Source organism: Molothrus ater, chromosome 1 (genome assembly GCF_012460135.2).
Source record: "Molothrus ater isolate BHLD 08-10-18 breed brown headed cowbird chromosome 1, BPBGC_Mater_1.1, whole genome shotgun sequence".
NCBI lineage: Eukaryota > Metazoa > Chordata > Aves > Passeriformes > Icteridae > Molothrus > Molothrus ater.
The window spans coordinates 92191075-92202898 of record NC_050478.2 but is presented as its reverse complement, the minus strand read 5'-3'; the positions used below and the strand labels follow the sequence as shown (position 1 = coordinate 92202898).

At 41.1% G+C, this 11824-nt stretch overlaps 1 protein-coding gene across 1 annotated transcript in view; it reads left to right on the top strand.

The window, feature by feature from the left end:
• The first annotated feature begins 8047 nt into the window (after window positions 1-8047).
• Window positions 8048-11824, top strand: part of AHRR (aryl hydrocarbon receptor repressor) — a 63367-nt gene continuing 59590 nt past the window's right edge. The window contains 1 exon segment of the mRNA XM_036378624.1: window positions 8048-8112. Coding sequence (XP_036234517.1) covers window positions 8051-8112 — 62 coding nt within the window. The 5' untranslated portion in view covers window positions 8048-8050.

Sequence of the window (11824 nt, the reverse complement as noted above, 5' to 3'; positions counted from 1 at the left end):
TGAGACAATTCAGTCCTCTGATGAACTTGTTTGTGATGGAAGAATAATGATTGAAATGATTATTATGCTAAAGAAGAAGAGTGTAGCTATATATCCATCCCTTAGTAAAGGGCTGCTCTGTTTTAAAGTCAAGCACTTGCAAATTAGGAAACCTTGGAGTAAACATAAATTCATAAAACACTTAGATTGGAAAATACGTCTAAGAGCATCAAGTCCAGCTGTTAAATTCCTCACTTGTGTGGACAGGAGCTAAACTTAATCTCATGCTAAAGCAGAAGTTGTGTATTTTATTTCTATTATCCTCATTCACCTCACAGTCCCAGCTCTGTACTGTGCACTGTTCAAATCCTGTGCAAAAAAAGTGCTATTGATTTTGTTACAGACTCTTCAGTGGTAATTGTTAATTTAGTATTTAAGTACATCAAATCCACCACTGAGTTAATCTTTATTATACTGCTGAGGCATCTGGACTCTTTAGAAGTGATAAACCTGAAACACTCATTCTCATTTGCTTGATGCCAGGCACTCAGGAGTTGATTTTCCAGGAGATGCAGCCTTTGGTTCGCGCTCACTCAGAGCTCAGTGCTGGCTGCCTCCAGCTGCACTACTGAGTGCTCAACGCTTTTAGAACAGACCAAAGCTCCCAGAAAGTGAGGGCTGGTGCCTCTGATGTCCCAGGCTATAGCTGTGTGCCTTGCATCCTGCAGCCCTCATTCCTACAGCCCCTGCAGAGCCCTGATTCCCCGATTCCCACCCTCAGCTCTCCAAGGGGGGCAGGAGTCTGGCTCCTGGTGCTCAGAGTGCTTCCCCTAAGGCAGGCAGTGAAGGCAAAGGAGCCCACAAGAGACCTGGAAGGGAGACTGCAGTAGGGAGGTGCTGGCCACCTTATTTCTGGTAAACCCCCTAAATTTTCAATGATTACTTTGAATTCCTAATGATAATACAAAAGCACTACTCCTGAATGGTCCTTTTCCAGAGTGTTTCGGAGCTCAGCATCTCTCTGCAGGTCTTAGGGGTGCTGAGAGTCAGGACTAGAAGCCTTCTGCTATTCCTCCCTGCCTTGTCCCAGTCTGCTTCAGTCCTTCCCATGGCTGACTCCTTGTTCCCGTGCCTTATGTTTGGAGTCCTTTGTGGCACCAGGATGGGGAGGGACAGCAAGAGGGAAGGTGTGGTGCTGCCTTTGCTGCTCGGAGGGGAGGCCTGTGAAGCACACAGGGATGCATGTGCACAGTGCAGACGCCTGTGGGAGGAATGGAGGGGATGACGTGTGCTCAGCTCGGGCAGAAGCTCTAGATAACTGTCAGACTACAACAAGTCTCCCATGCACACGCAAGCTGGATTTTTTCCTAGAAGCTCCAAACCTAGCCAAATCTGTACACATTTTCTTCAAAGGAAATTAAAGAGAGATTTTATGTGTGTTTGTCAGACAACATATGATCCTTGGTACTGGTAGAACAACCTCTCTAAATCAAGCATTAAATTAGATCTTCTCATTTTTAGATCTTATCATTTTTAGATCTTCTGAAAACTCCTCATGTTTGAGATTTAACCCACTGCTTTCTCTAGGGAAATAATTGAGGTAGAAAAGGAAATTTTAGGGCCAGAAAGAGCCACTGTGATCTTGCTTCAATCTCATGTAAAACTGGACCATTGGACATCCTTCAACAAATTCTTACCACACAGGTCCATTAGTTTTGTTAAGAAAAAAGCTTTTGCTGAAAAAATGCTCAGTGTTGGAGAATCCTCTACAGGCTTTAGTAAATTATTTTGATAGTCATTTAACTGTTATTTGGATTTAATTAGCCTCAAGTTGAGTAAATTGAATCTTGCTAGAAATGTTTGTTTCTTGTCACGAAATGTTTGTTTCCTACGTAATGTAGTTACTCATTGTACGGAAGTTCTCTGTTGCTGTTCTTCATGATAACCCAAACAGTTTGCGCTCCTGCACTCTGACTGTGGGGCTCAGTTTCACAACCCTTATTCATTCTTTGCTCCAGTTATTTCTTAAATGGGGCAACTTCAGCTAGAAACGTGCTTGTAAATACAAGGATATATCCAAAACTGTTACCATACTTTCTCCTAAGACATGGCCACTCATAGAAGCAGAAAAATTGGCACAAATGTGCTAATCACAATTAATTTAGTAAGAGCAGGCAGGTGGATTTCTGTCCTGTTGATGAGCCATCGTGACTGGAAGCCTTTTTCCAGAGCTGACACTGCCAAGGTGGAAACACATAATCCTGAGAAAAGCCAAGCCACTCTCCAGCCCCATCTCCTTCTTGCTTTGCTGGTGGAACTGCATCACGGTGCCGTGGCATGGCAGGGATAAGCACACACACAACCTTCCCACTAGCAGGCTGCCTCTTCTATGGCTGTGCCTCTTTGAAGCTGTGGTCTGCACAGCCCTTTCTTGTAGTTCAGGCATTGAATGCATGGTATGTGATTACATTTGGGCAGGAAATGATTCATAAAATTTAGTGAAAGGAGAGATCATTGAATAATGTAATCTGACCTCCTATAGCTACCAAAGATTTTTATTTTTTTTTCTGAGTATGCCTGCGTTCAACTCAACTGTTTCTATTTAATTTAAGTATAGCTTCTCTTAGGATAAAGTGCATATTACAAAAAAGGCATCTAACACTGGTTTCAAGACAACAGGATCCATTAAATTCTTTGTACCTTGTTCCAGTGTTTAAATGCTCATGATGTTACAGATTAATGTTTTATTTCTTATTTGGATGTATCTGGCTTCAGCTTCACTTTCTAAGTGCTTGCTGTGTTTCAGAGTAAAATAATTCAGTACTCCTATCTTCCCCTGGAAGTACTTCACTTTGCTCAAATCACTTAAATAATTTTTCTATGCAAATAAATTTTTTCAGCCTGCAAGTATTTATTTTAGCTTCTTTCCTCACTCTTACCAGTTTCTAACATTACTTGAAAAACACTTACATGCAAACTGTACACACTGTTCTAGCATCAGCCTTAACATATCTTTAAGCAGATGTAAACCCACTTCACTTAGGTTAGCATCTGCATCAGCTCCCTTTGTAGCAGCTCCTCCCTGGCAGCTCAAACTATGGATTGTATTCATTTTTCCCTTTGATCCCTAATTCCTTTAAGAATCACTTACATTTCAGGATGCAGTCCCTATTCAGTATCAATGACGTGCATTCCCTATTCTGAGATGCAAGTGTTTGCATTTGACTGTATTAAAATACATTGTGAATAGAGAAAAACAGCCTACTGGACACTCCAGGTTGCTGTTTCACTGTGTCTTCAGCATTATTTATCAAACTTCTAAATTTTTTTTATCTTTGTAAATATTATTGCCAATGAGTTTGTATTGAACCTCAATGTCTGTAAGATCTTTGTAAAACTTCTTCTATTTAGTCATGCTTTCTCTATGACTACTTTTCTTTTTATTCCGTCACTTGGCAGATTATTTATGTGTGGAAACTGTGCACTGTAATGCTTCGTTGGGGCTTTTTAAAAGCAGAATGTTGTGCTGCTAACTTAAGTTACTAATACAAGTGAACTCCTCTGTCAGCTAGAGGTGAAAACTTCTCAGTGAGTTAGTTTCACTCCAAAGAGCATGATATTCCATAGAATTCTGCTAAGTGATGTAATTCATCTTTCTTATCAGCTTTTCTGGTATTTTGCTTGGGATGGATGTCAGTCTTGCCATCCAGTGGAGAGCTGGATCATTATGTTTCCCTTCTCTGAATATTATCATATAGCAGATCATAATATTTCATTCCTTCAGTGCTCCCCAGAGATTCATTGTGACTTTATGTCTATAGTGATTACAAGCATCTAAGAGAAGCAAATTATTATGGTCCACATCTACCCTTTTCTAGCAATTCTGATCCTTTCAGTCCCAGCTCTCCTCCTCCGGAAGCTCCTCAAGCTTATAAGCCTCCTTTCCTTCTGCTGGAGTGGTGGTTGAAGATTGCTTCTTTGGGTCCATTTTCTTCCTACCTCAAGCACGTAGAGACAATGTGAGGGCTCTCAAGAATTATAGGGAGAAAGCAAAGAGCACAACTGTTCTGAGCAGCTGAGTGCTGTCCACCCAAGTTCTTCCTGTTTTTCATCCACATGAGACCGGTGGGCTGGCAGGGGAAGGAGCCCCCAGCCTCATTCAGTGGTGGTGATAGGCTGCTCTGTCCTAGAGGTGGAGAGAAGAGCTCACAGGTGACCAGAAGAAAACACAGTCCAGGTAGAACTGTAAATACATGCTCTTCTCCAGTTTTTAAAACAGATGTTTTCAAGGTTTATGGATCTTTGCAACTCAACAAATTCAAGTGCTGTTTTCAGACATATTTTTAGGACCATGAACCTTCTGACTCTGTCTTTATTCCTGTCCCCATGCATTCTCAGACTCATTTTAACCACATGCCACTACTGGCATTAGTGGTAGTGGCAGAAGCGCCTCTTGGTTTTGTGTGTATCTGGGACATTGGTGCTCAGTTGCTGGGGCAGTGCTTCATACCGCGTTGCTGTGGTAACCCTTTGTTCTAATTCTGTAGAAAGTTCTTGTAGAAAGACTGAAGAGCGCATGGCTAAATAAAACTGTTGAGCAGTCTTACCTTTTATGCAGTTCTAACATAAAGGCATCTCCATCTAATTAGAATCACATACACTTTTTAGAATTATTTTCTTCATAATATTCTTGTAAATGGCACACTATCTTTTGTCTTTAGCACTGCAATTTGTGAATTTTCCTTTGGGCCTTTATCTTTCCTAACTAGTATTTTGCACTCCATAAATTCTAGCTCATATTGTTTGCTATTTATTTCCTGGTTTTCAGTTTGAATACTGAGGTCTTTTTAGTTATTTTTATTTGCTGTCACATATTAATCAACTGATCTAGAATGGATTTTAAAACAAATTTCCTTTTGGGAAATTGAATGAACTCTTAGCTTTCAGTTTTCAGTTGAATTATGCTGTTCAAGCCTTTCTCCTCCTTCTAACTTTGCTCATGAAGGCAAGAGAAGGGAAGTCTAGCATGTGACACTGTTTTGAAACATGAACTATGAGTCATAGATTCACATTATGGACAGGAAGTATTCAGAACACAAAAGTATTACAATATTGTATTAGGTTTGCATGGCAAGGATTTGGTAGTGGGGGTCTACAGGAGTGGCTTCTGTGAGAAACTTCTGGAAGCTCCCCCTGAAGCAGGTCCAGGACAGACCTGCTGCTGGCCGGGGCTGAGCCCATCAGTAATGATGGCAGCATTTTGGGATAAGGTGTTTACGAAGGGGGAAAAGAGCCTACACAACTGCAACTGCAGTCTGATAGAGGAGTGAGAGTATGTGAGAGCAGCAGCCTTGCAGACATCAGGGGCAGTGAAGGAGGAGTGGTGGGAAGAGGTGCTCCAGGCACCAGAGCAGACTCCCCTGCAGTCCACGGTGCATCCCACGGTGAGGCAGCTGTGTCCCTGCAGCCCATGGAGGACCCCACTCCAGAACAGGGGGATGCCTGAAGGAGGCTGTGACCCCATGGGAAGCCTGTGCTGGTGCAGAGTCCTGGCAGGACTTGTGGACCCATGGAGAGAGGAGCTCACACTGGAGCAGGTTTGCTGGCAGGACTTGTGAACCCAAGGAGAACCCATGCTCGGGCAGCCTGTTCCTGAAGGACTGGGACAGTTGGGGCAGTTTGTGAAGAACTGCAGCCCGTGGGAAGGACTCAGGTTGGAGAAGTTCGTGGGAGAGTGCGGGGAGCCCTGCCCCTGAGGGGGAAGGAGTGGCAGAGACAGAGTGTGATGAACTGACCACAGCCTCCATTCCCCATCCCCTTGTGTTGCTGCATGGGGAGGAGGTAGAAAAAACACAGGGAAGTTGAGGCTTGGAAGAAAGGAAGGGTTGTGGGGAAGATATTTTTGAGGTTTGGGCTTATTTCTCATTACCCTGTTCTTATTTGATTGGTAATAAATAAAACTAATTTCCCTGAGTTGAGTCTGTTTTGTCCGTGAGAGTAAGTGATGAGTGATCTCTCTCTTTCCTTATCTCAACCCATGAGCCTTTTGTTGTATTTTCTCTGCCTTGTCCTGCTGAGGAGAGGTAGAGTGAGTTTGGTGGGTACCTTGTATCCAGACAGTGTCAATCCACCACAAATACAAAAAAAATACATTTTAATGTAAAGTTTCAAAAGAAACCGCAGTTCTTTTGGTATGTCCACACCATTTTAGCTTCCAGCTGAAGGAGGAAACCTGTTAGGGTAGATGTAATCTTAAAGACTGGCACACTGTTAAAAAGAAAGAACTTGCAGATTAAACCTATTTAACAAGTCTTCAAAGGTGGCAAGAAGGCTTAATCTAAGCAAAGGCTGTGCATAATCTTAACCTGCAGCAGTATTTATTGCACAGTATCATATCCCTCATCAACTTTGGACAGGCAGTTTGCCCATCTGATGTCACAGGAAATTATTCCAGTAATAGTGGAAAATATGGCCCCGTTTCTGGAAGAACCTAATTCCTGACAATGCACCAATCTCCAAATGGAGAATGACTAGTGTTTCCACCATAACCTGCATTTAAGAGAAGACAATTAGTCTGATCTATATATTATGCATAATTTTAGAAATAATTCTCAGAAGGAAAGAACAAATAACAGCTGTAGTTAGTTGGAGTAAAAGGGGAACATAGATTTAAATAATTTTGACAAAGTAACCTGCTAGCTGTATATTGACACAATAACTGATTTTCCAGATGAGGGAAACACAGTAGACCTAAAGAACTTCAAGTTAGCAAAAGATGCTGTGCTTGCATGTATGAAATACATTTTAGATTTTGCTTAATAAGCTGGGCTCAATTCTGTTCTCCTAAAATGATAGGAATAAAAAAACAGTTTGTAACATGAGAGTGAAATAAAAGAGTTTGTGTTGTCCCAGAATAGAAAAATGAAGGCTGACTGAAGATATGACTGATATTTAAAAATATGCCAATGAGTAAACACAATGGAGGAGGAAGAGCTATTTAAACTAAAAGACAATGTTGGCAGAAGAACAAATGGGCATGAAGAACAAAATGACCATGAACAAATTTAAGCTGGAAGGCAAAAGGTTTCTAGTTATCAGAAAGCTGTCTTTCCATGAAAAAGAAAGCAATTCTAAAGATTTTTGTAATTAAGCTCAGCAATTTTATGGTTTGCTTTACATGACACACATGTTCATCAGCATGGGATTTGATTCAGTGACACAGAAGTTCCCTTTAATTTTGTATCTTACACAAAACAGCAATTTCTCTTGAGATACACTAACCTCTCTGGCAGCATGCACCCACTGTTGAACAGCACTCAGCATGACTAAAATATTCTTTCAGACAGAAAATCAAGAGACTTTGATATTCAGCTAATCTCCAAAAGATTTAAACAGACTGAATGCAAAGATTTTGCAACATCTCTAGGGCTAACATACTCAAATAAGTCAATAAGACCAAGTTTTGTGTGAAAATTGTCACCTCAGTCAGCACTACACTGGGTCCAAGTGCTAACCACAAAACTGTGTGTCACATCTTGAGCTGCCGACAGCTATATTTCCAGCCTTTAAAAATGAGGATGTGAGGATCTGGAGAAATGCTGATTTGAATAATTGCAACCTACTAGTCACAATGTCAGAAATGGAGATAATATTCCTGTGTATTTTAAAAGCTGTGAAATCCTCCCTGCAGATGACGGGTGGTATTATTCATTCTTATTTGTTTAGCTGAATTTAGAAATGAGCCGGGAAGGGAAAAAAAATCTGGATATCCAGTAAACAGGATGTATTTTATAACCATTTTATATCATGCATAGTATACTTAATTGGAAAAAATGAAAATTGAACATAAACATCAATATTCTAATAATATTAGGGTAGGAAATTGAATAAGCTGTAAGCTTCTATCTTCACTAATGCCCCCATGCTTTTTAGTGTTGCTGAATGTCACACTCAAGGAACGAACATTTTCCTCGGTGGAACTTTCCCAGCGCTGTCATTTTGTAGAGCAGTCTGAAACACAGAAACCTCCAAACTAAGAAACCTATTCCTTTTGTTTTTCAGTGTCAAAGCCATGATTCCTCCAGGGGAATGCCTGTACGCTGGGAGGAAAAGGAGGAAACCCATTCAAAAACAGTTAAGTATCATATTCATCAGGAGTCATCTCCCTCCAAATGTAGGGGCTAGAAATGAAGTAGAAGAAGGGTTCCTTTCCTCCTATGGTCCACTGACACAGGAGAGACCTAATCTTCTTCTCTGCAATGAGAAACCCTTGGCTGGGAGGCTGGCTCTTCATGGGTTAGATGTCTCCAGAAAGGATGCCAAACCTGGCTCAAACCATCCTTACCCAGCACTAGGTATCCCAGGAGGAGGCCACTGGTGGTTGTGGTCGGCACCACGGTGCTGCCATGGAGAGTGGAGAGGGACAGTGCCCTTTTGTAGGCAGAACACACCAGTGGACTAAATGTCAGCTTGGAGGGGTGGCTGCCACCTTGGTGCTTCTGTGCTCCCTGCCTCCTGTCCAAGGAGCTTTTTGAGAAGCCATGTGCTGAGTGGAACGAGAGCACTGGCACTGCACTCCCCCCTTCCCCTCTCCTGGGCTTAGCCTTGCTTGGGGCATTGCTAAGCCCAACACGAGCGAGCCGGGAAAGTGGGTCAGTTCAGCCAACTGAAAGAGCAGACTGGTGAGTCACTTTTTGCGTATCGAACACATAATTTTCAGACTTCTATTTACTATGGGATCACTTTCATTAGGAGAAAAATGGGAGAGAGGAATTGTATGTGCAAAGGCAAAGCAGGAAAAGAAGAAATGCAATGGAAATTTGTTACTACAAGATGCTTGAAAGGGAAGGGGGAAAAAAGAGGTTGCTATCACTCAAATGTAAATGACTGCCAGATGCCATAAGCCAATCTATGAAATAAAGCTTTTTAATGTATTCATCCCATATTTTCTGTGTTACACTTGATTATATGATTATGAAACATACATTTTTACTGTGTTAAAATGATGAACTGGCACTGGTGGCCTTCATACACAATTAAGGATGAGAAGGTAACTAAAATAGATTTCCCTATTTTCAGTTTTCAGAACTTCTAAAAATAACCCACTTGGCTTAAAATTGTACATATTGGTCTAAAGTCAAAGGGGAGTTTCTCTGAATGTTTTAATGACATCTGTTGATATTGTTTGGATTTTGGGCAGTATTTGCTCATGAACCACTTGTTCCCACTTAAAAAATTGTTTCTTTTAGTTTAAAATGTATCACATCTCAATAGACAAAGATAATGGCATAAGTAAATTATTCTTCCTGCAAAAATCCTGAGTGTTGAATTCAAAATGTATGTAAGATATCTGCACTGCTGTTTCAGTATGGATGTGGATATTTGATTTTAAAACAATTGCAAGAGGGATGGAACATTTCCAGTACATTAAATTACCTCTATGCAGAACTGTTTATGGATCATTACTTTTGTGAAGAAGGAAGGAGACTTGCAGTTGCTTTGAGAAACATTAAGCTTATGTTTGAAGTTTACATGCTATTTAGAACTCCTCTCAAAGATGACTCCTAGATAAATGAATGGCTAAGAAAACTACCTGCAAACAAATCACGGAAATGGCCTCATTAGCCTTTTTGGAAGTTCTGGCTTTAATACTCTCAGAAGAAAATTCTCACTTACTTTAGACAACTAAGTTTTCATCTTGGGAACCATTGCAGGTAATACTGCCTTGAAAATAGCTTTTCTATGATGTTGCAGTGCAGGTACCTGAGCCTAAACTTTTCAAGCCAGGATATGAAAAAATTTGATTAAGAAACATGGGTTAAAACAAGGGGAACTGTTGGGATTGTTAGAATACTGAAGTCCCACACTGGAGACAGCAGTCCATTTTTTGTGGTTAGTTACTTACCACTTGCTGAGGATGATTTCTCAGTTCCTAGCAACACTGGTCTCTTCCTCAAACCTTATCTGTTTGTGGGCTTGGTCTCTGGTAAGCCTTTCCTGTGCTTATTCCCTCACTCAGGGACTTTCCTCTAAAGAGGTTCTGAATGCCCCAGACCAACTGGCTGACAGAGCTCCTTTCCTAGTCAGTGTCTTTCAGTCCTGCTGGTCTTACTGACATTTCAGGACTCCGAGATTGCTGTCATGCTGCCTTGAATAGTTTATCTTGAATTTAGAAGGGTAGACAAAGCCTATTAAGCAGCATATTTAACCATTATTTTAATCCATGTTGTACAATCTTTGTTACAGCTTTTTTCTCTTGTTTGACAGCACAGCTCTTTCTCCTCCACAGCTTTGTTGTACTTTCCCCCCTACCATTCTGCCAATGAATCAAGGTAGATACTGGCACCTGTTCCGGGAGGAGTATTTGCTCAGCTGTAAAACCTGATCTTTCATAGAAAATAAAGTTGATGGGTGTTCTTTGGCCAGTCCTCTCTTTTTAATGTAAATAGTCTCTAGAATGTACCTTTTTTTTTAACAAAAAGATAAGTGAGCTCAGGTGCCTCAGTGTGAGCAGGATACTTGGATTCCAATAGGGATTCATGGATTTGTGCTTTTGAAGATCAGGATTTAAAGGACAGAGGTGCAGCTTTCTCCTCTGCAGAACAACTGGAACATTTATATCTCCCCAAACTCAGTGCATCCCAAGAAGCTAACTCTCTGACTCTACATAATCTTTTCATGGTCAGGCTATCAACCAGGTGGTGATCCTGCAGCTGGCTTTTAATCCAGGATATCCAGAATGATATTGTTCATTATGTTCACGAATGTTTTTCAGGCACAGAATTTTATTCTGAGATGGTTTTACAGAACAGTGATGAAAATGTATAAAAAAGCTCCATGGGAGACTACAGAGACCCACAAGACTGGGGAAGAAGATGTGGAAAATTTTACTGGGAGGAGCTAATATGTTTCAGTCTTGCTTTCTACACAGAACTAGCAGAGGTTATCTTCATTAGGTTGCCACTCTTCAGATAACATATAAGGTTCAGGTTCTCCTTTTATACACGCAAGAAAATTAAAAAAATGTAGCTGTTTTCCTTTTCTGCCCCAAAACATCCAAGCAAGTCCTATTAAACGTTTTCTACATTAAAGAATTCTGGTGTTTATGGACACAGGTCAAACACCTGGAGCTCAGACAGATTGAAAATTTTCCATCAGATATGCTTTTCAGCCAGGCAGCCGGCATTTTGACTAAAGGAAACATTTTCTACCAAGTGTTTATTTCCTGTGGAAATCTAACATTTTACTGGTAATTCAAGCATCTCGAAATTAAAGAGATCTTGTCTTTAACCTCAAGCTAAAATCACTGTGCTGAAATTAATACTTAAAAGTGCTAAGGCAATGCTTCAGGACAGTTATCATTTGAGAACTTCAGTCACTACTTCATCTCAAACCCTGGCATCTTGTAAAACCCTCTCCCTCTACAAAACATTTCTTGTAATGTTTTACAGCACTTTAAAGGGAAATATACCTGTCCTAGCTCTGAGTGTATCTGTAACTGCTCCAGAATGACCACTTCAGACAGAACTGTGCCAGTGCCAGGGTAAACAGAGACCTTGGGAGGTGCAGCTCTCTCCTGCTTCCTAGTTCTAATTTTAAGGCCCTTTGTGGCATAGCCCTTCCTCTTACTTGGTACCACGCTATCCCACCTCTCATCTGCTCTGCCGGTCTTCTTATGTCTTCTTGACCATTAGTTCTGCTTTCACCTTTCCTTGCTGTCAAGATGTGGAAGAGACATAGAAAGTGGCAAAGGGCTGCCTTTTCTTCAAGCAGTGTCTCTCGTTCTGTCCTTTTGGTCCATAGGAGATGGTGAACATCCACACACACGGCTGCCACTGGAGCTCAG